The sequence below is a fragment of the Acipenser ruthenus genome, chromosome 32 (assembly GCF_902713425.1).
Source record: "Acipenser ruthenus chromosome 32, fAciRut3.2 maternal haplotype, whole genome shotgun sequence".
Classification (NCBI taxonomy): domain Eukaryota; kingdom Metazoa; phylum Chordata; class Actinopteri; order Acipenseriformes; family Acipenseridae; genus Acipenser; species Acipenser ruthenus.
In genome coordinates, this window is record NC_081220.1 from 10,710,495 (window position 1) to 10,734,889 (window position 24,395).

General features: G+C 38.6%; 1 protein-coding gene across 1 annotated transcript; it reads left to right on the forward strand.

Annotated features, from left to right (window-relative positions):
* The first annotated feature begins 12,742 nt into the window (after window positions 1-12,742).
* LOC131703273 (DELTA-stichotoxin-Hcr4a-like) lies at window positions 12,743-17,411 on the forward strand. Its single transcript, XM_059006382.1, has 2 exons — window positions 12,743-12,916; window positions 16,562-17,411. Exons 1-2 carry the CDS (start codon window positions 12,780-12,782, stop codon window positions 16,983-16,985), a joined length of 561 nt encoding a protein of 186 aa, XP_058862365.1. The 5' UTR covers window positions 12,743-12,779; the 3' UTR covers window positions 16,986-17,411.
* Window positions 17,412-24,395: the final 6,984 nt, after the last annotated feature.

Genomic DNA, 24,395 nt, shown 5'->3' on the forward strand with positions numbered 1-24,395 from the left:
AAATCGAAACAGATGGGTTTTCTTAGCTCTGAATGTTTGTAGATTTATAGAAAACAATATTTGAAACTGCCCACTTTACACACAGATAAAATAGACTGTTACGCATTTTATATACTGACGTTTACTATTTTTTGTAAAAGTTTTGGAAACCTGAAGTTGCATTAAAGTTGTCTTCATGCTCAAAACCTGCCCAATGTCCACCATGGACACAGTGGAGGAACACGATACTGTATTTACTCCCATGTTAGCCTCTGACCCGCTTGCAACATTTGCCCCACTAAAACAAACAAACGTTTGACGTAATACACTGTAATATATAAATATATACAAACGTATTCAATACCTTCTTTGCCTTCTTTCTTACTTCTTACTACTAACGAGGATCCATTGCCCACGTATATAGCTGAGCTCTTGATTAAAACGCAATAGTAAGTCCCGGAATCGTTCACCTGCGTGTTGTTTAGGTTCAGGGAACAGGTTTTCTCGATTTCGTTGCCTACCAAGCTGCTACCGGGTCTGACACTTTGATAAGTTTCCAGGGTCGGGATGCTCTTGGACCGCAGTTTGAACCACATGACACTGAAACACTTTCCACTCGTGTCCTCGATATCGCAGGTCAAGTTTACGCTGCTCCCGACCTCGGCTCTGACTAAGGGCGGGCATTGGAACAGTCCTGCATCTGCAACTGAAACAAGAAAAAAAGAAAAACAAAGAGCCTACTGTTTATATCTCTAATAATAATAATAATAATAATAATAATAATAATAATAATAATAATAATAATAATAATAATTATTATTATTATTAATTTAGGGCAAAATTCAAAATGCATCAGGTTGCTGATATGCAATATAACAGGCGATTAATAACATTCTGCATTTAGGTTAGCCTTATTTTTTGTTAAGGATAACCGAGAATGCTAAATCGGTAAATAAATACAAACAAAATTCAAGTGGAATATAAACCTGAAACAGACATTTGTTGTGCGATGTTAGAATATAAACAGTAAAGCCACGCTTACCTTGCAGCGTGTAGAATAGCAGAATGAGCCGGAGCAGCATGGTGGGAAGTGCACAGCAAGGCTGGCGAGGATGTTGTGTGTGTGATCCGCACTGCAGACAGTATCAGTGACCAGGGCAAGAAGAGGGGCTGCAACAGACAAGCCAGGAGGTGCAGATATTGTATACAGATCCCGCTGCAAGGTCCTTCACTACCACAAGATCACATTTCTATACAGTCTACAGTTAATTATGTCTAAATACATACATACAACACAAATCAGTATTCCTACTTAGATTCAACTTCAAGCCGTTTTTTTTTGTAAAAGATCAAACAAATTAGTGACACTTTTCATTGAAGAAAGTCTGTAAACAGACTCGTATTACTTTAGAGAAGGGCTGTGTGTCTCACTGAGCGCACCAGTGCAGCTCTTTCGATTTAGAAGCGGGTTTGAAAAGACTACAAGTGAATCGGTATCTTTAATGCAGTCAAAATACTAATAAATCGATGTGTTTTAAACACGAGCATAAACACGTGCATCTGTGTATTCTTGCAGTCTACAGACATACCTTTTTTATCTCACTTTTATCTCATCTATTCATGTCACTTTTTACGTTTAGATGATCGCTTCGTGGGACATATACTAAGTGTAAGAATGAACAGCGCCACATCTCATGTTGTCAGACATTTAAGCACAAATAATCACACTGTAGTCATCATCTTCCAGAGCCTTTCTTTTGAAAGACAACTTGTTTATAACAGCAGCTTGCTTGCTGCTTTTTTCCATCCAGCTGAAGAAGGAATCGTTGTCCATAAGTTCTGAAATAATAGCTTTTTTAAAAATCAATTATTTAGATTTTTGTGTACCTACAGTAACGTTTTTGTGTACCTGCACAGTTTTCAAATTAGACTTTACATTTAGAATCTACACAAACTTCTCCACATTGATAAAGTAAAACAATGCATTTAGAATTATAAATAAGTAAGATTTACAGATAAAAACAGATTAATCTCAGTTGCATAAGTATTCAACTCCTTTGCTACTGCAGCCCTAAATCAGCTCAGGTGCAAATGATTTGTTTGAAAGGTCACAAAATGAGTGAAATGGTTTCAGCTTGTCTGTATTCAAAGTGGTTTAACTTGTAGATAATTTCCCTCAGGTATATAAAGACTTTCAAGCTGCAACTCGCATTGTGATCCAACAAAGCAACCATGAAGACCAAGGAGCTTTCGAAACAAGTCAGGGATAAAGTGGTAGAGAGGCACAGAGCAGGAGAAGGGTACAAGAAAATTTCAAAGGCGCGGAGTATCCCTCTCAGCACAGTGAAGACCATCATTAAGAAGTGGAAGATGCATCATACCACCCAGACTACAGGTTTAACAGGTAACATGAGATAATGAACTACTCCAAGGATCTGGACGAATGGACGTTTATTTAATCGATTCATTAATTAAACGATTTAGAACAGGGTTTGGAACACAGAACCCGAGTGGACGGGTCAGTTTTGGCCGCCCCTCGCTCCAGCGCTTTTGGGAAGGTTTTTATTTTGTGTTTGCTCTGAACGCGAATGCCCTGATATTATAAGCCAACTTTTTTTTTTCTAAAAAAAGACAAACCTTTCGTGCAATTTAATGGGAAACTCAAGTTGCATATCTAGCAGAACTCGTCCTGAAACAATGACTATTGTTTAAACTATTAACTTAAAGCAGCGCGCAAACCCCCCCTCCCCCCCCATGCAAAAACGCACCGATTCTAACCTCGCATGCACGCACGCTCGAGATATGAAGCATGCATATGCTGACGTGCCATGTTCATATCTGATGAAAGAAAGGAGCCGCCTTCGTGCAGAAATACCCTTCTGTCGATTGCAGTCTAGTGGAAAATCACCTCGCGCTGAGAGAGCTCGTTGCGGGTTTTTGCTGAGACCACGAGTCAGACTGAATACCCCTGTGAAAGCAGAGTGCATTAAACCGCTCCACAGCCTCTATCTAGATACACATGCGCGGACAGAATAACTGAATACACTTGCTGACCGCAACAGAACCACAAGTTAAAAATACACGCGTGCCCACATGGAAACACTAGAGCAGGGTGCGTATATATATATTCGTGTGTGTTTGTTTGCTTTTATGAATGTATGAAATGTCCACAACTTGTTTATTTTTTTTTTGAGAATATGAATATAAAAAAAGTTATTTTGAGGGACAAAAAATATGAGCAATGAATGTGAGAAACTTTTTTGTCAAAAGAAATTGCGCATTGCAGAATTTGCAAATATAAGCATTTTTATTCACTATTCAGTTAACTTTATATATTATATTCAAGCTGTTTTGAAAACGCTTATGGTATCTTTAAAATCAAACAGTTCAATATAATTTGTGCCGCTTTACGCGTAAAGATCCACACAAGACTCGAGGTGTCCGGTTGCAGCAGCGACTTAGCGAGCCTTTAGAATCTCTTGCCGGATTTGTGTGCTTCAAAACAGGAGGGGATGTCATTGTTATAAAACGAGAAGCAAATTCGACAACACCGACGCGCTGAAGCCACCATTAAACACGACCCAGACTATTAGTTAATTGCATTTGGAAATAAAACAGAACCGGAGCAGTCTGTGATGAACGCGCCCCTTTCACTGCTGAACGCTTTGTTTAAAGGAGCTGTTTCAGACTGAAAATGAAATACATGAGTGTCTGCAGATTATTATTATTATTATTATTATTATTATTATAGTATTTGGTATACGGTGTACGGTGATTTTTCCAAATGTGTGCGTAAAGTCTCTTTAACGTTTCAGATATATTCCTTCTTTACTTTTCGGTTGTTAGATATTTGTTTTATTATTTTAATTGCATTATAAGTGGGGGAGGGTTGGGAGGGTTGGGAGGGTTGGGTTGGGTTGGGGGGGTGTAAAGGTATCGACGCGCACAATAGCCGTTAATTCGGGTTTCAGTGCTTGTGGTTTATTATTTTCCACTGAAGATAAACATCAACACGTGGTCGTTTCAGATGGACACTCGATCGAAGGTGCAAAAACCACCCATGCATTTTTTTTCTTGTTATTTCCTGTCTCAAAACAATAGTTTATATATATATATATATATATATATATATATATATATATATATAGAGAGAGAGAGAGAGAGAGAGAGAGAGAGAGAGAGAGAGAGAGAGAGAGAGAGAGAGAATAATAGATGGGGTTCAGTGAGTTGCAGGAAAACAATTCCATCTAGGGTTTATGTGTTGTCATAAACTACGAGACCATAGTGCATTATATAACTATATACATGTAGTTCCAAATATTGTTTTCACAGCTAAAAACTTACAATTGCTGGTAGGATTCTTCTTTAAATCGCATGGCGCAATACACATTTTTAAACGAGATGCATCCTCAACATTAATCATTTTATTATAAACTCATGCTGCCTGTTTATTATTTTTATTTATTTATTGCAGTTTTTCTTTTTCTCAGTGCAAATCCCGCTTATGATATCGCTCGGGTCGGACAACCCGTTACAGTCCCCTGTGTCTTCGATTGGAAACTCCAATCTGCCAATCGCCAATCGGCTTCGCTAGTTCCGAGAGCACGCTGTAGTGAGCGAGTTGTTCCCTGATCAATGCAGAGACCCGGGCTCCCAATGCATGGTTACCCGCACCATAGAGACCAATGGAACCATCACGCTAACAATCTGGGACACGCTAGGAAACAATAGCGGGAGATACTACTGTGCTGAACGCAGTACCAGTTACATTCAATTCTCAAATAGGTCCCGTTGTGATCGTGTCTGGAGGTGAGTTCATACTGCAGCACTGAACGTTCGCTAACACTTTTATATGAAGTGTCTCTGATTACTCTGTGTTTGCATAGCAGATACTTTGTAAATACACGCACACTTATACATAATTACAATGTTATTATGCAGTTATAATGTACTTAATGTGTAAATCTTTTTGCACAATCTATGTAAGTAGACAATGATATCAGAAAATGGTTAGGTTTCAGTTAGGGATAGGGTTATATCATGCACAAAGATTTACACATGAAGTACATTGTAACTATGCATAATAACATTGTAATGATGCTTCAGTACACATGTATTTACTAAGTAACTAATATGTAACTTCTTGAGACAGACCATGTTGACCGTGACACGGTTCAGTTTGTATTAACAATGTACACAATCGTTTTTTTATTTTCTAATTACACAAAAAAAATATTCAGTTACTATAGCTAATATTAGATTAAATGACAGATCTGTCAACACTTGCTTAAAATGACATATTAGTTCCAGTGGGGTTACCACTGAATTAAAGCGATTTCTAAGGCTCTGAAACCACCGGCTGATGCTCCCCTCGGAGGTTCCGGGTCTATCCATCTTTCACTAGACTTTACGCAATGTCAAGTCCATATACCACCATGAATTGGGCAGGAAAGGCAGATGTAAAGCGCCTTTTAATGGGATAATTTATTACACGTACTATTTTCTTTAAATTCATTGGTTCTCATTTAATTTGGTCTATATTGGCCAAATTAATACGCGTAGTAAATATAATTACTACACAGACTAAAGTCAAAATGAGAAAGTGTACTAAATATTTGAAACGAGTAGTACATACCGCGTTTTTTGACGCAGAAGGGCTTTCATACTGAATCGCCGTGAACCGGTTTTCACAAAATCAGCAGAGCACAAGCAGTGACTGGAAAAATACACGTCTGCACATTCGCACAATGAGCACAAGACAATGAATTCTATGAGGAACTGCTAAAAGATTTTGCCTGAAAGTTTCGCTCCCTACAGTTTTGCATTAGCGCTGTCCTTGGTACTGTTAAAATCGCGGGTCCTGTAAAAACATACATAAGTAATATGTTTTTGTAAATACTGATAAAACCTAATCATTCTATTTATTTTTTCAAATACATATATATTTTCAGACAGTTCAACAGAGAACACTTCCGTGTCTATACTGGTCCCTGCTGTCTCCGCCAGCGCGCTCGATTTCGAGGGGACGCTGACATTAGTCTGCCCTGGTCCGGGGCCTCTCCTCGCCCGCGGTCCGGTTTCAGTGGTTCATCTCCGGTAACGTCACGGCGGCAGAATCTAAATAGCTTTGAGCATTTTAAGCAGATATGATGATTAATGACACTTAACCCCACGTGTTCACCACATCAGTATATTATGTTGTCCTGTCTTTATAATATCAGAGCGGCAGAAAGCAGAGGAAACTGTGAGCCAGTGCTGCAAGATCAATGGACCAGCACCAGTGCTGCAAGTTCAATGGACCAGTACTGCAAGATCAATGGACCAGTACCAGTACTCCAGGATCAATGGACCAGTACGCCAGGATCAATGAACCAGCACCAGTACTGCAGGATCAATGGACCAGTACCAGTACTGCAGGATCAATGGACCAGTACCAGCAGTGCAAGATCAATGGACCAGTAGCAGTGCTGCAAGATCAATGGACCAGAACCAGTGCTGCAGGATCAATGGACCAGTACTCCTAAATCAACCAGCTTTAAGCCTTATTGTTTAGATTCTGCAGTGTCACTGTGCTAAATAAGCCATGCCAGCTAGTTCCAGTATAGGGTTTATAAAGATGTCTGCAAATGTAAACCGCTGTGTTCTGAATGCTGATTTTATTTAAGCTAGAAACATGAATTTGAAAAAATCTGACAATTATTTCTGATTTGCAATCGTATACAAAAACACTGTACCAGATTCTTTACATTTCCACTTTGACCCAAAGAGACTTTTGAGATCCTGAAAGATACTGTTGCAGTTAAACTAAGCTCAATCATCTCTTTAAATCACTGAACTTAAAAATGTCTTTTTAAAAAGGAATAGCTGGCTGGATAGATAGAAAGTGAACATGATGCTGTAGATACTTGTCCAGATTGACTGACTTTATGGTTTCCATTTTTTTAGGTTAATTAATAGTTTTTTTTAAGGTAGATTTTCTTCTGTTGCTTTGCCTTTATGGACTAATAAAGTGAAATAAACAAAACAAAAATATATACATTCTGTTTTATTAGCTTACCTTGTCTAAGTTATCAGTGGTAATTGAGGGTCTATGAAACCAGACATTTAAGTATTAGGTTTAAGTAACAAGAAATATCTACAACTCAGGCCAAAAGTTTTGCATCACCCTATTTGCTTTATAAAGTCGCATGAAACCTGCTGAATAATATTACATTAACATATATAAAACAATTTTGCTTTACAAAGTTGAATGAAACCTGCTGAATAATGTTACATTAACATATTGAATTACATTCTGCTGTGTAGTTTTCCATATAATTAACGAAAAACTGACAACAATTGAAAAATGTGACATTTCCAAATCTAATAAGAAATACTGTACTACTATTATGGTTTATGGTAGACTTTTGCAATATCATTTTGTAGTTTCTTTGATTACATGATGTAAACTAAAATATCTAAATGACGTTCATATACTTTATTTATTATGTCTCAATCCTAAAATTTGAGGTGATTCAAAACGTTAGGTCATAACTGTAGATTATTGAGTTAAATGTATGAAGTTATTTCTGCAACACCCATAAACTCTACAAGCACTTAAGTGGAAATCTTAGATGAAATTTACCTTAACCGGCTGGTTTCACAGACCCTGATTAGCGCTAATCTTGAACTATCCAATGTTAACTTCTATAAGGTAGTTCACGATTAGTGCTAATCAAAGTCTGTGAAATCAGTCAAAATTGTTTGTGCAACTGACTGCTGGACCTTAAAACAGGAACTAACGATTGATGTAACTGCAGGGCACAGATAGCGTGTGTCTTTGTCACAGACTGTTATCTCCTCCTACACTCGATCACATATTGTTTAGGTTGTACATTAAACTGTCTGGCCACTTTATTAAGAATTGCACCTGAATTCAGGTTAGATACCGTTTGCCTTCACATGACGTGGCATAGATTCCACAAGCTCCGGAAGGAGTCTGGGGGATGTTCACGCAATCACTCATTAATATTTCCCACATGACAAGACTCTCTCTCTCTCTCTGTCCCTCCCCTCCGTCCGTCACTGTCTGCAGCCCCAGCTTTCTCTTGCTTTCCCTTTGCCATTGCTGATGCACTCTGATGCCTCCTGGAGTCAGCCTGACCAGCATCACTGCTTCTGCTAATGTATCACCAACATGCACCCCCTTCCATTCCTCTTCCAGTGATCAACATGCACCCCCTTCCATTCCTCTTCCAGTGATCAACATGCACCCCCTTCCATTCCTCTCCTAGTGATCAACATGCACCCCCTTCCATTAATCTTTCCAGATGCGCAAACTATATACAGTCAGTTTTCTTCAATGTTCACAATTTATTTACAGGCTGTTTGCAGGAATACAAGCCTGTCGTCCTGCTCTGGATTCAAGCGGTGTGCTTTCTGTTTACATCGAATACAGAGAGGGGCGTGTACTTGCAAAGCATTTTCAAAACTATTTCGCTGGTAGGATGGGACCAGCAAATCAGATGCTAGTTAACACGAGCAGGAAGAGAAGAGCACGCCCACTGCTTGTGTGGCAGAAATACTGTAAATAGCAAGGCAGAGGGTTGAGTGCAGTTTCATTGATACACTTAAAGAATGTTATTAACTATGTGCGTTACAAAAATGTAATTATTAAATAAATTATCCAGTATTTATCTTGATGTATATAATGAGGAATGGAATTGATTGAAAAATGAATTTTAAATGTAATCGTAGCAGCCCTATTGCTGGTAGACTCCCACAGCTTTATAGTCCTACAGGGATCACATGATCAACTTAACGTCTAATTCAGGGCCAGGCTAAATCCAATCGAGCAGACAGGCCCTAATAAAGTGACCAGACAGTGTATGTTTCTCTGTGTGCTCCAGTATGTTTTTTACAGGATTTAGAAGCAGCAACTAATCTAGTGAAGTTCAAACCTATGTGTGTTTTTGCAATTATTTTTTTCTGAGATATTAACTGTATTTTTAGGGTAGTGATGTCAGTATCGTTTGTGCTACGTTTGTGCCGGTTTGTGCCGTTCAAACAAACGTTTTTGCTATTATTGTTAATGAGATATTAGCAATATATTTTAAGGCGAGTGACGTCACTGAGCCCCCTTAAAATAACGGAATTCAACCAAACTTGTCCCATTCGTTTGTGCCGTTGAATCTAACGTTAGTGCAGCTATGGTTTTTAATGATTACTTTGTAGGGGAGTTATATTGTCAACAACACACGAGAAATACATATGCATGTATGTGTTTGTTTGTACAGATGTTGGTATACCACCACAAAATAGAATAGGCTACTTGATGCATTTCATCATACAGAATTATCCCAAAATGCAACAAAACAAGCTTTGGTGTGGTGAAATGTATTCTAAAATGAATCGCTAATTTGGAAACACGTCAGAATGTGATAAGTATTTCACTACTGCATCCCATCTAGCCTATCGCTCATTGTACCTGCCTTTTAGTTTGCAGTTGTGTTAAAAAGTCAAATCATCTATTGCTTTTGCTCTGCTGCTGCTAATAATGACCTTTACGGACAACTAATTGAAAGAGCGCCACTGTGATGATTTATTTAGTTGCAGGAAACCACGCATCTGTACGAGCATAAAGTTTATTAAAAATGAAGTGATTGGTAATGGCTGCGATTACAACAGAAACAAAAAGAGTCAAACCTCTGTCTCGTTGCCAAACGTTTGTTTATTTATTTATTTATTTATTTATTTATTTATAATCGAATTGATATCATCATCATCATGGGGAAAATATGCTCTTCTTCTTCTTCTTCTTCTTCTTCTTCTTCTTCTTATTATTATTATTATTACAGAAAAAATAAGTATTTGTATAAAAACGTTTGGCACATAACTCTCAGCCACAGGCAATTGTTTATGTTTGCCAATCTAAATACTCTAACTTTATATTTTCAGTTTTTATCTATTTCCTTTGCATTTTATAAACATGTCCCTTTTCAATAAATACAATTTATTTTCTGCTATATGCATACATTCAATTAAACCTTGAAAACTGCTGAAAACATTCCTTTATTTATTACACACTGTTCAATAATATGCATTTTCAATTGGCATTTAATTTTCAATGTGACATGGTTCCATTAATCGGCTGCCTTTATACTAATATAGATGGTAAAGGAATACTGCAGCTACCAGCATCAGCTCTAACCGAGGAGTTTAAGTGCACCAAGGTCAGACTGGAAATGACATTAGTAGAGTCACGCGACAAATGTGTAAGGGAGGCAGCACCTGTGCTGAAAACTGGAAGAAAGTGGGTGGCAAAGAAAGCTGTGGAGGACGCAAAGGCTGCCCTTCAAATTGGTGATATCATGGGGCAAGTTCAGCATGGAAGAGGGGGTCTTGGTCTCAGTTCAGCTCCTCCTACATGGCACAAGGCAGCCCCAGCTCAATGGAGGAAGATGGTAGTCAACAAGGTGCAAAAGCAGGAGGAGAGGATGAGGTGTATAAAGGCCATTTCCCAGGCCAAGCAGGGAGAACGGATGAGATGGGAGAGTGTGGAACAACGCAAGATTGGCTGGCAAGACCTATGGTCAATGGAACAGAGCAGGATCAATTTCCTCATCAAGTCAACATAAGATGTTCTCCCATCACCACAGAATCTAAACCTCTGGGTAGGAGAGAATCCCTCATGTCCTTTGTGTTCATCACCTGCAACATTAAGGCACATTTTGACAGGATGTAAGGTGGCTCTTAGCCAAGGATGGTTTATTTGGTGCCATGACCATGTGCTGCAATGTTTGGCCTTAGCATTGGAAGACAAGCGTAACATGACCAATAAGTTGCCACCTGTTCCATCAAAACATTACACACAAAAGACAACATTCCTCCGCCCAGGAGAGCAACCACCAAGAAAAGGTGTTAAAACCAATCTTCGCCCAGGACAACTGGAAGCTACTAGAGACTGGAAAATGCTGGCAGATGTTGGTCAATGGCTTATTTCTCCACCTGAGATTGCCACCACTAACCTTCGACCAGATATTGTCTTGTGGTCTGGATCAGCACACCTTGTTCACCTGGTAGAGTTAACAGTGCAATGGGAGGATGCTGTAGATGAGGCGTATGAGAGGAAGAAACTGCGGTACGCTCAACTAGCCACTGAAGTGGAACAGCAAGGATGGAAAATCTGGGTTTACCCAGTGGAGGTGGGTTGTCGAGGATTTGTGGCACACTCTACAACCCGGTTTCTCAGAGATGTCGGATTTGGTGGCCAAGAGTTGAAGAACTTATCTGAAGCAGCAGAGAGGAGCAGCAACTGACTGTGGTTGAGACGGATAGATACTGGCTGGGGATCTCAAGCACAATAGAAAGAAAGAAACGCTGATGTATGGGTAAGTAAGCTGGGCTGAGTTGAGTGGGTGACGGAGGGGGTGATGCTGGGACACCAGAATCGCCGTCGAGCCCTCTTGAGGTGTCGTGGGCTAGTCGACGAAACACAGAGGATGGAAGGTGCCCACTTGAAGACCCCAGAGATGTACCCTACTTTCCTCAATCCAGACAGTTGTCATGCTGATGCACTGGGGAGACCGCACTGTGGTTGATCCCCGGAGCCAGCATCGCAGCTGTTGTGTGTGCTGATGCGCTAAGGAGGCAAAATAAGCTGATCCCTGGAGCCAGCATTACACTTCAGCCATCAACACCTGACAGAAGGATATCTTCATCATCATATGGAAGGAAGCGCAAATGGATGGAGATACCTAATGTGAACTAATGTGACCTATGGATCACGTTAGTTTACTGCAAAGCTACGACTTAGTTGGTGCTTATCCTGGCGAGAGCTGAGTTCAAATCAGCATGAAGTTTTAACATCTACTCTTGTGTAATTGAAATCAAAACAATAAATAAGGAATTCCCAGAAGGGGCAGACCTTTGAGTAAAGCATTAAACACCTGTGAAAATGTGGTGCAGAGGCAGCCGAAGCAATCAAGTGCACACATTGAAAGTTAATCGAACTGTCCACCCTAACTAGTGAATACTAGGAGTTATAATATAGTGTACATGTTACATTTTATCATTTAATAAAAAGGGCTTCTGTTTTAATATTTGGTAGGTGTAGGTGTTCAACAGTTACAAAAGTAACTGAAAAATAGTACATTTTCTTACAGAATAAAACATACATTGTAAAACTGAGTTTTCATCTTCATGTCCTTCAGCCACGTGTTTGTGCTGCTGCTTGGTTCTTGCAGTAATTCAGATGAAAAGTGCCAAGTATTAAACAACACTTTATACACAATACAATGACAGAAACAGTACCTTCTGTAGTAGGACAAGCATTACAAAGGTTTATAAAGCCATACTAAAAAAGTACTACAGTACCACAGAAGTAGGCAATTTTCATAGCACTAGGAAAATTATTCTGAAAATTATTTTATGAAAAATAGTGTGGTGACGTTGACGGAGATGGACATTTTGCAAACGATAACCCATGATATCCTATGTAAAATGTCCACCCCTGCCACTGCCGCCACCGATTCTGAGGCAAAATAAGCTGATCCCTGGAGCCAGCATTACACTTCAGCCATCAACACCAGCCAGAAGGAGATCTACATCATCAGATGGAAGGAAATGCAAATGGATGGAGACACAGATGAATCACATTAGATTACTGTAAAGCTACGTCTTAGTTGGTGCTTATCTTGGCAAGAGCCGAGTTCAAATCAGCATGAAGTTTTAACATCTACTCTCATGTAATGGAAATCATAATATATAAGCTAATAAACTTGCATTTGTTTGAATTTTAGCACGAGTGATACAGCGTGAAGATGGCAGTGTCAGCAGCTATAGCTGGAGCCTCGTTTCTAGGAGTAACAGCAGAGCAAATCTCCAGAAATATACAGACAAACAGAAATGTTACTATTTCAATTCAAAACAACTGTGATTTCTCTCTAACAAACCCAAGGTAAGTGATCATTATCCTACTTTTTGTTGACACCGAAGGCTGTTTGGCATTTTATTTTTTTAATTTCACTGAAGAATTATTTTTATAATAATACAGAATTTTAAAAAAGCTGTTCTGCAGGGAAGCCAAATTGTTTCATTTGTCCTATAATTACACAGAATAAATAACATTGCTTGCTTTGAAAATGAAATCGGTCTATTCTTGATAATGCATTCATTTGATACACAGTGGGATATATGCATGGAATCTTTAGAAATTAACAATTCTAGCTCAGAAGTACACAAACATGATACAAAACCAAACACTAACAAACCAGAAAAACAACATTAAACCTATACTATATCTGCACTGTAAGCTTTTGCTTAAGAAGTTCTGTTAGCAAATTGGATAAACTGAGGGTTCCTCTCTGTTGGAACTTAAGAACATGCACGAGTGAGAGGAAGCTATTCAGCACATATACAGGCGTCCAGTTCCTAGTAGCTAGTTGACTTTGTCGAATTGGGTATTGAAGGATCCAAGTGATTCAGCATCAAAAACATGACCACCAGTACAGGGAACCTGGATTATGAGCTGCGCTTCAGAGTATTCGTTAGTGTTAACTTTGTCAACTCGTTTTAAGATTTTATAGACTTCTGCCCATCTTCTAATTCCTCTAAGACATGATGGGATTAGTCTGCTTCTCTTCACTGGACTCTCTCCAGGGCCACAGTGTCCCTCAGGTACTGTGGTGACCAGTACTGGACACAGTCCTCTAAGTGAAAGCTCACTAGTGCATTATACAACCAAATCATAACCTCCTTTGATTTAGTCGTTAGTCACATTTTGTAAAGCTGTCAACTACAATAATATCGATGTAGATGAAATCTAACGACTTCAGCTTTTTGAGTGATGTATTGGATTAGCAAATAACTGAATTTATAATGATGTGGGAGCAGACAAAGTTACGCACCTGTATTAATTTTCCCTATTGCCAGCATGCTCTGTACACAGGTACCATTTTTATAGGACTATTAAAGCACTTTGCATTTTGTTTTACTGAGTTTCATCACAATCAGGCCCATATAGAAGATTTAATTCAATCCTGCTAGATTAGCCATCTGCATTTTCATTTTTATTGCATTATTTAAAATAAATATGCTATATATTGAAACACATACATGTACTGCAACACAAAGACTGTGTTCTCTTAGACATGGCTGTATTGGGCTCTGCATTGCTTCAGTCTCTCAGGCTCCTGCTTGATTTGATAGGATGATATGCAAACTGTGAATCTACAAACCAATCCTGAATCGTTCTGTCCATCTATCCAATAGAATTGTGGATTGCATCTGTCCCCAGATCCTACAGCACTTCATCAATCAGTTCTCTGTTAAACCTGTAATCGAATGGCCCACCAGTACCTACAGTGCAGTGAAAAAGTATTTGGCCCCTGTCTGATTTTCTGCATTTTTGCACATTTTCCACATTGTATTTGGTCAGATTTTTTGTGGGTTGTAGTCGTATATAGAGGGAGTCTGAGAGAAAGAATGACACCAAAGTTTGGTGTTTTTTTCATTTGTTTGGTGTGCAAGGTAATCAAACATGCAATCTTAAGGTGTGAAAAAGTTATTGCCCCCCCTAGTTAACTCAACCCAATTAAAGGGATAATAAGGGTCAGCTGTTTGAGTACTTTGGTTAACAACCAGGCCTGATTTGGGCCAGCCCTGCCCAATATAAATCTGACTAACTTTGGTCCTTACCATCAGAGTGAAGTTGTTGATGCCTATCAGTCTGGAATGGGTTACAAAGCCATTTCTAAGGCTCTGGGGCTCCACCAAACCACAGTCAGAGCCATATTGTCCAAATTGAAAACGTTTGGGACAGTAGTGAATCTTCCCAGGAGTGGCCGTCCTGCCAAAATCTCTCCAAGAGCAAGGCGTAAAATCGTCCAGGAAGTCATAAAGAACCCTAGAACAATATCCAGGGATCTGCAGGCCTCTCTCGCCTTGGCTGAGGTCAAGGTTCATGACTCCACCATCAGAAAGACACTGGGCAAAAATGGGATTCATGGCAGAGTAGCAAGGCGGAAACCGTTGCTCACTAAGAAGAACATGAATGCTCGTCTCAAGTTTGCCAAAAAGCACCTGGATGAGTTCTGGAACAATGTTCTATGGACAGATGAGTCAAAAGTGGAACTTTTTGGCTTACATGGGCCCCGTTATGTCTGGCGAAAACCAAACACTGCATTCCACAGTAAGAACCTCATACCAACGGTCAAGCATGGTGGTGGTAGTGTCATGGTTTGGGGATGCTTTGCTGCATGAGGACCTGGACGCCTTGCCATCATTGAAGGAACCATGAATTCTGCTCTGTATCAGATAATTCTACAGGAGAATGTCAGGCCATCCATCTGTGAGCTTAGCTGAAACGCAGCTGGGTCATGCAGCAGTGTGGAGTAGTGGTTAGGGCTCTGGACTCTTGACTGGAGAGTTGTGGGTTCAATCCCAGGTGGGGAACACTGCTGCTGTACCCTTAAGCAAGGTACTTTACCTAGATTGCTCCAGTAAAAACCCAACTGTATAAATGGGTAATTGTTAGTAAAAATAATGTGTAAAAAAATTATGTAATTGTATGTAAAAATAATGTGATATCTTGTAACAATTGTAAGTCACCCTGGATAAGGGTGTCTGCTAAGAAATAAAAATAAATGCAGCAAGACAATGATATGAAACACACAAGCAAGTCTACATCAGAATGGTTGAAGAACAACACATTTAAAGTTTTGGAATGGCCTATTAAAGTCCAGACCTAAACCCCATTGAGATGTTGTGGCAGGACCTGAAACGAGCAGTTCATGCTTCAAAACCCACAAATGTCACTGAGTTGAAGCAGTTCTGCATGGAGGAGTGGACCAAAATTCCTCCACGGCGCTGTGAGAGACGAATCAATAACTACAGGAAGCGTTTGGTTGCAGTTATTGCTGCTAAAGGTGGTGTAACCAGTTATTGAGTCTAAGGGGGTGATTACTTTTTCACACGGGGGCATTGGGTGTTGCATAACTTTCTCTCTTTTATCTAATATTCGGTTTTGGTTGAAGATCTAATAACATTCAGTGTTAAAAATATGCAAAAATGCAGAAAATCAGACATCAAACAATTTTTCACAGCACTGTATGTTATGGGTGGGCATTGCTGCAACATACCTTGGAAATGTTGTTACAGTTTTAGTCCAATCTAATTGAATCAGTCATATTTAATACAAGGTCACTCACAGTAACAAGACAGTTAATATTTAGTCAATGGTACCCATAATATTCCAGCAGCTTTATGCATACATTGCTTAAATAACATTTTAAAAAGTGCTATTTATAACAAATTAAAGTTAAAAAAAGAAAAATCAGGTAACTAATAGGCATCCAGCAAAATCCAATCATTGCTTGTATCTTTGCTGGCACAGTGAGGACAGAAGTGTGCAGTTACTGTAAACAGCTTGGCCCATTCTTCCTGCCCATTCAGAAATGACTGTTACAGAATGTACCTTTGTTACGAGCTCAGGGTTCCCCAGTAAACAGGGACAGGTACACAGGTACTCTAGCAGTACAGATCTTGGCTTGCTAGATACAGTTCCCTCGTATGATCATTGTAATGCTGTTCTTTTTTTCATCAGGATTTACATGTTCAGTGGATATAACGTAGATCCTCCTCAGCCAACCATCAAAGAAAAAAACACAGCCGTGTGTTCCTTCAGCAAAACCAGTGATACAGCATGTGGAAGTGTGGGTGTCTTAACCTACGATGTCATCAAGAACAATGATCCTGTCGAATGCATTGCCATGATGTTTTCTGTACCATATGATTACAATTTGTATGAAAACTGGTTCGCTATAGGGGCCATTAGTGTAGGAACGTCCTGTGATCATGCCTTATACAATCAAATGTATAACGAGGGGGGGAAGGGTTTCATCAGAAAACAAGCAACAGCTGGGCTCATAGAGTTTACTGGGGAAGCTGTTGAAATAAAAGCCACAATGTCTCCCGCCGGCAGGTCAGTAATGAAGGTTGAAGTGTGGAACAAACGTACACGTGATTGAGACATACTGTGCTTGCTTTTCAATGCCCTGATATTTGCATGCATGAAATCATTCTTCTCACCTATTGCAAAAAAAGTCATATAGTGAGCACTAGATGTGTTTTACTTTTTATACTGTATAAAAGCATTTTCAACATGTATAACAAACTATGGATTGTGTTGATGCTGTTGATACAAATGAACACTGTACTGTACGTACACTTCTGACCTGTATGTTCACTTTTAGCCTGTATGTACACTTATAACCTGTCCTTTATTGGACAACTTGAGGTGAGGTGGTATGTGTTTTTTTTAGTAAACTCAGTAAAAGGCATTTTTCTTCCAAAGAGATGAACTCACTAAAATAACAATTGTACAATGCAAATGAATTTTCTACTTAGCTGCTAAGCCTATTTTCATGCAGTTCTTAGTTATTAAAGCTTGTATTAATAAAGCAATGTGTTTGTTTGATTGTTTCATATCTTTGGAGACAACTTCTAAAGGTGTGGTGGGGGGGAGTTAACTGTGTATAAAATAAGTCACCTTGTGAAGTTGTGTTCTCTATCATTTTTAAATGGAGAGGTTGAGTAAACTTGAGGGTGGTTCCACTGGTTTAAATTCTCGAAAGCTATATCTCCAATTCCAGATGTGGACAATGTGCTGCTTTAAAATATGAAGAATCCATTGTGCATGTTTGAAGTATCTGTAGCAACTGGAATAGAGCTGCATTCTGTATCAATATAATAAATACATGAATCAGTGGGGCAGTGTGAGGAGCTCAGGGCTGATCCTAAATACACAAATCAATGGGACAGTGTGAGGAGCTCAGGGCTGATCCTAATTACACGAATCAATGGGACAGTGTGAGGAGCTCAGGGCTGATCCTAAATACACAAATCAATGGGACAGTGTGAGGAGCTCAGGGCTGATCCTAAATACACGAATCAATGGGACAGTGTGAGGAGCTCAGGGCTGATCCTAAATACACAAATCAATGGGACAGTGTGAGGAGCTCAGGGCTGATCCTAAATACACGACTCAATGGGACAGTGTGAGGAGCTCAGGGCTGATCCTAAATACACAAATCAATGGGACAGTGTGAGGAGCTCAGGGCTGATCCTAAATACACGACTCAATGGGACAGTGTGAGGAGCTCAGGGCTGATCCTGTATAGATGTCTTTGCTCAGCAAGTCCATCTGAATGAAACAAATGGACAGCAGATTGTTCATCATTAGTTAAAGCAGCTGTGATCCCATTCACTGACAGACAGGATTACCTTGTGGAGGGTTTTCCTGTCCTGTGTGGGAACTGGTTTGCAATGTGTGTCTTTAAACACTGTGTTCCTGGGAAGATTGTTTGCACACAGCCATCCACCCCAGCGTGCAAATTTGGCCATATGGTGCTAGATTCTATTTTTTTATCAGCAACCATAGATGCTGATAGTTTCTCACTGGGTCTGGACTACTCACATGACCATTGAGGTCGGCAGCCACATGCACACTGTGCGTACCATTGGTTTGCAAAAAATCAGCTTCATCAGTGTGTTGAAGCGAAACACACATTTTAAGCATATAGAATCATGCTGTTTATTTAGTGGTAGTAATGAACAAATGGGTCAGATAAGTTTGGTTGAATCCTTGAAAAAGAGCAACAATCTCTCTTCTCAGAAGGATCAGAGGGGAAAAATCAGTAAAAGCACCGAACCGTGTTTCTGGCACTAATGGCAGTGGAGTTTTAAGCACCGGAAATACATTGCTGACACTGAATGTTACTACTGCATGATCTGAATGCTGCTCCCCTTTTAAAGTTTAGTTAGCATTTTCATTTTATCAGTGTTGTTCTTATATTCAAATTAATTATAAATGTTTCTAATCATTAACACATAATTTCCAAGTTGTGTTATTATTATTATTATTATTATTATTATTATTATTATTATTAATGTTTTATTTTTTACTGCCTGTGTGGATTTCTCTCTGGGATTTTCAGCTGTGTTGAACTCAGGCAGTGCCCTTGGTTGTGCATGTCATCAGAACAACTTCAACTTTGAAGGCAGTGTATTTTAATGAGATATTTGGTCATTGTTAAGACATTCAAATACAACCACTTGGAATAAATCATTTTTTAGACATACTGGAGCTGCTTTAGAATTGTACCCAGAGCTGATGGGTTGTGCTGCTGGAACTGGATCACTTGTGAATGAAATTCCATTTTACATTCAGTGACTTGCTCTCTTCAAAGGAAAAAAAAAACACTATCACATGGTAAAGCTAAAACCTATAGAGGATTATTTACTTCCCAATGTATGTTTTAATTACACTTCTAGACTGCCAGGTGCATTAAACGTGAACTAAAAAATGATTTTACATGAGGGACGTGTATGGAGAAAGAAAAGATCCACATGCTTAAAAAAAACTTCTAATATTTTTTATTTAGAAAAATGTTTGCATTTATAACAATCTGCCATTAATCAATTAGCATTGCCCCTTTATGCATGCCTTTAAAATCATTGCTCCAGCACTGGCTTATTGTTCAGCACAAACACCCAGAGGAATCTTAGAAGCAGAACAATTCAAGTTATTTACTATGGATTGAATTCATGAATTCTGATACGCACCAGAAATGGGGATTTGGTTACTAATTAAGAATTAGACCAAATAACATTAAAATCATACACATTTTCATCCCTGAACCACTGCTTATCCAAGGCAGTGTAGCTTTCAGATTATAAAAATCCCTGCTGTGAGTTTCCTTGTTATGACAAAAGCACAAGCTGATAGGGAGTGCTTCACAAAGCTCTGCTCAAAGCACTAATCTGTATGACAGGAAAGTAAAAGAACTTCTGCTCTCACCTGTTGAAGTAACAGGCAGCCACTGCTCCACAATGTCACCACCATGTGATAGCATTGAGGATTCACACATTACTAAAAGCAACAGTAACATCTTTCATTTAGCTTCTCATGAAGAAATTGGTAATTGTCATAGTGTACAAACAATGGGAGCATATGCAACACCTAGTGGATTATAGGGCAGCAGTGTGGAGTAGTGGTTAGGGCTCTGAACTCTTGACCGGAGGGTAGTACAAACTGCTGCTGTAACCTTGAGCAAGGTACTTTACCTAGATTGCTCCAGTAAAAACCCAACTGTATAATGGGTAATTGTATGTAATAATAATGTGATATCTTGTAACAATTGTAAGTCGCCCTGGATAAGGGTGTCTGCTAAGAAATAAATAATAATAATAATAATAATAATAATAATAATAATAATAATAATATTGTTCATTTGTCTCATTCAATCTCTAGCAGGGGAGGCCAATCAAGGCGCCGGAGGGCCACTCCACTGCAGAGGTGCCTTCAATGAAGCAAACATTTGTAACATTCCCCAAAGTTTCTAAACTTTTTTTCTGTGGTGGTCTGCTGGTGGTTAACATTAGCGACAGAGTGGAACGGCTACGAGAAGATTAGTTTGACTCTGGGGCGATGTGACAGAATGGCTGGGCTGTGACGTCAGGTCAGAAGCAGGAAGGAAACACACCAGTACTGCAGATCAAAGTAAATGATGCGGCGCGCCATTTATTCAAATACAAAAATAAATAAAAGGTTTAAACAAAAAGAAACTTGCTCACAGAGCACAAATAAATATTTTAAATAAAACAAATCACAAACACAAAATATAAATACAGGTCAGGCTGGGCAGTCGCTGTCACTGTTCCTGTATATTTTAAAGCTTGTTTTCTCTCTCCTCGCTCTCTCCAATCTCGCTCCTCATACACCCACCCCGAGGGTAGAGAGCTGCAGGCTCTTATGCAGGTGACCATCTCCCGATTATCAACAAAATTAATCACTTAATTAAATTCGGGAGATGGCCACTTGTCTTGCGTCCTTCTTGACACCACTACAATATTTGCAATTTTAGAAAACCCAATGTGTTGCTCATCAGTTAAAATCACACACATTTGCTGAATTGTGAAAAAAGATATTAAAAATAACTTTGTACCCCATTCAGATGGGCGCTTGTTTGTTTTCTGAGCTAAAATCATTTGCCAGCCCTGGCAAGCACAATGCACAGCGTATCACGTTTTAACGCGTACCGCAAAATATCACCACACCGGTAATTAGTTCAAGGGGTTTTCATTTAATTTCAAAACCCACAGCCTACTTTTAAATACATTCTTTTTTCAACATCAGTGAATTATTAAACAAAATAAAACCAAATGTAAAAATAACAACAGACACGTACTGTACAGAGCGATCTTTAGCAGATGCTGGAGAGGGGGGAGTTAGGCTACATGGATATTGTTTTTGATAGTGTAACGTGGGGTTGTCTATCACGGGACCTGGTTACAACCATCACGTCAGTGATAATAGGAAATAACCTTTTGTTTAAAGATATCCCCTAAACAGCAGTTTAAAAGAAACCTTAGCTTCACAACTCAACAGCTGTAAACAAAAAAAAAAAAAACTCTTTATTGCAGCATGAAATCAAATTAAAACTTTGCTTTGTTTTTGTGTTACTGTTTTTTCACCAACAGAAATTATTTCCACTTGGGGAGAAAAGCTGGAAGTCTAAATTTGAACACTGAAGACTTTAACATTTCAAGCTACACATCGGTACTCAATCGGCACTTTCACTGCACAAAAAAGTCAATAGCAGTGTAAACAGTTTTTCTAGTACAATTAACACAGTATTTCTTTCATTTACTGTTTCATTTTAACACCTCTTTTTCTCTTTTTTAGAAAAAAATCGACACAAAAAACACTCTTTAGCTCAGTCCAATCCAGTGCCACAATCTGTCTTCAAAAAAAAAAAAAAAAGTTCACTGGAAAGGTCTGTTTTAGAATAGTGTTCAGTAGCACAGTTCGTTTTAAATAAAAAAAACAAGAAAATCAATAGCAGTTCTGTTGTAAGAAAAAATGAATAAAAAAAAAATGTTTGCAGAAAATGTATGTTCTTCAATAAAGTACGTCAGAATGTACAATCTTACACAGTCCCGTTTCAAACAGTTCAAAAGGCAGTATTGAGAGGAACGGTAGTTCCTCGTACAAGTTAGAAAAACTTTGAAACTCTAAACAGCTCAGAGTTTAGCTGTTTTCATCATGTTGCAGCGGCAAAACTAAATCACTTAAAATTACCATCTGTACCAGTATCAAAAGTCTGAAACTTTCTTACCTCAAATGTGAAAAAAACGTACATACCTCTTATACACAATGAGATATAAGTCGTCAAACTAAGGTAAAATTGTTATTCTCCTTCCACTTCCGTCTACTTTTTAAGGGTGTGTAGCGTCTATTCAAACAGAAAAGCTAAATAACTGGACATCTACCAATCATGTGATTCCACATGTTGGTCAGCGTCAAAACAAACCAGGGTGTGCAGGCAGTTTGATATCTACACCATTTATATTAAACACATTATTTATGTTTTAAAACAGCACATATCGCAGGAGGGAAAAAAATACAGTGGATTGAACTTGCAACATGACGTGTTTGGTGAGCACACGACTTTAGCCGGCTGCGCCACTGCACAGTTGTTGAAATGCATTCATTTTTTAAGCTTACATCCAAGCCTGACCAGCTTTCGCTGAAAACACAAAGGAGCTACTCGATTCTAGAAATTTTCGATTTCCTGTTTGAAAATTTCTAGTTTCCTGTTTGTTTGGTAGATACCATATAATGGAATTTCACACAAGAGTGGCATGTAGCTTCCTTGTCTAAATCTCTGATCTCTGATAAATTGTAGTTCCTCGTTTAATTAAAAATAAATAAAGGAATAATTTATTTGGTAGAAATAAATAAATGATTTAAACAAATGCATTGAGTAATAAATACATTTAGAAATAAATATTTTAAAATAAATAAATGTAGAAATGAATACGTTTATATTATAAGTGTATAAATAAAGAGCAAAGAAAGTCACCGAGTTTGAAACATTTAATGGTAGCTACTGAGTCAACATTTACATAGTAACGTTTACAAACAATCTTTTAAAATGTAACAAACAAACAAGCAGACAAAACTGATTAAAACAAAACAAGTTTGAATGACAAATTCGGCAACATTGTCGAGTTTTGTAAACATTTAAAACTTGTATGCTATGTTCATACAGTAATTAAACGGACTGTGTTGTATAGCGCTATGCTGACTTTGAAAAACTAAATGTTAAAAACAGAATTTAATGCAAGTGACAAAACCGTTTTTCTTTACACACACTAAATTATATATGCGCGCGCACGCAAGCATGCTCTCTCACACGCACACGCACACACACACGCACACGCACTCTGACACACACAAATGATCTGGTCCATGAGCAGAAAACTAGTTATTTTTTAAAGGCCAGCATGGGCAGCAGTGTGGAGTACTGGTTAAGGCTTTGGACTCTTGACCAGAGGTCGTGTGTTCAATACCAGGTGGGGGACACTGCTGCTGTGCTAAAATAAATAATAATAATGGTACATCTTGTTACAGTTGCAATACTCGTGCTTTGTCTTTGTTGTGTAAAAACCTGTCCATATGCAGAAACTGCTTGTGCTGCATCCACAGAATTTGATGGAATTGACATGTTTCGGAATCTGATTTCATACCTCAGGCAGAAATCAACAATATTTACATTTTTCACGGTAGGCAATCAAATACATGAAATCGTGAGTTTTCCGTGGCCTTATACAACGAGACACAAGTAATCCGTCGCTTGCAGCATCTATGGAGTAGCGGTTAAAGCACTTTGTTCTTGATTGGACGTTTGTGAGTTCAATCACATGTGGGGGACACATTGCTGCTTTATCTAGATTGGTCCAGTAAAACACCCGACTGTATAAATGGGTAATTGTATGTCACAATTGTAAGTTGGCCTGGATAAGTGTGCCTGCTAAAATAAAATAAAAAAATAATAATAATTGGTACTTGGATGGGAGACTGCCTGACAATACCAAATACTTCAAACTTTTCTTTGAAGTTTTACTTGTATTATTAACAAATATTAGATTCAACAGCAAAAATGAGCTGATTTACTTTTAATTTATTGAAATGGACCGCAAAGGGTATTAATCACTATTGAAATAATTGCATAAGAGAAGTTATAAATATATTTATTTCATGCCTCCACCGCTGTTTTAATTGCATTTGGATCATTCCAGACACCACCTGATATGTGAGTGCAACAAACTCAGCAATGCATTGATCATTAATACATTTTAAAAACACAAAACATCAGTCACAGCATGCATTATATTCAGGCCGGGACATTTCAATTTGATGTGAATTAGCAGATTGTAACATTAACAGAAGTGACATTACATTTGACTGTATTATGGCTACGTCTGTCTTCTTTTCATACATTTACACGTAAAACACAAGGCTGAAGTTGGCTTATTCGCCAGCTTATTATTTGCAAGCTTTTAAGTGCATAAATGTATTTGTCTATGTTGAA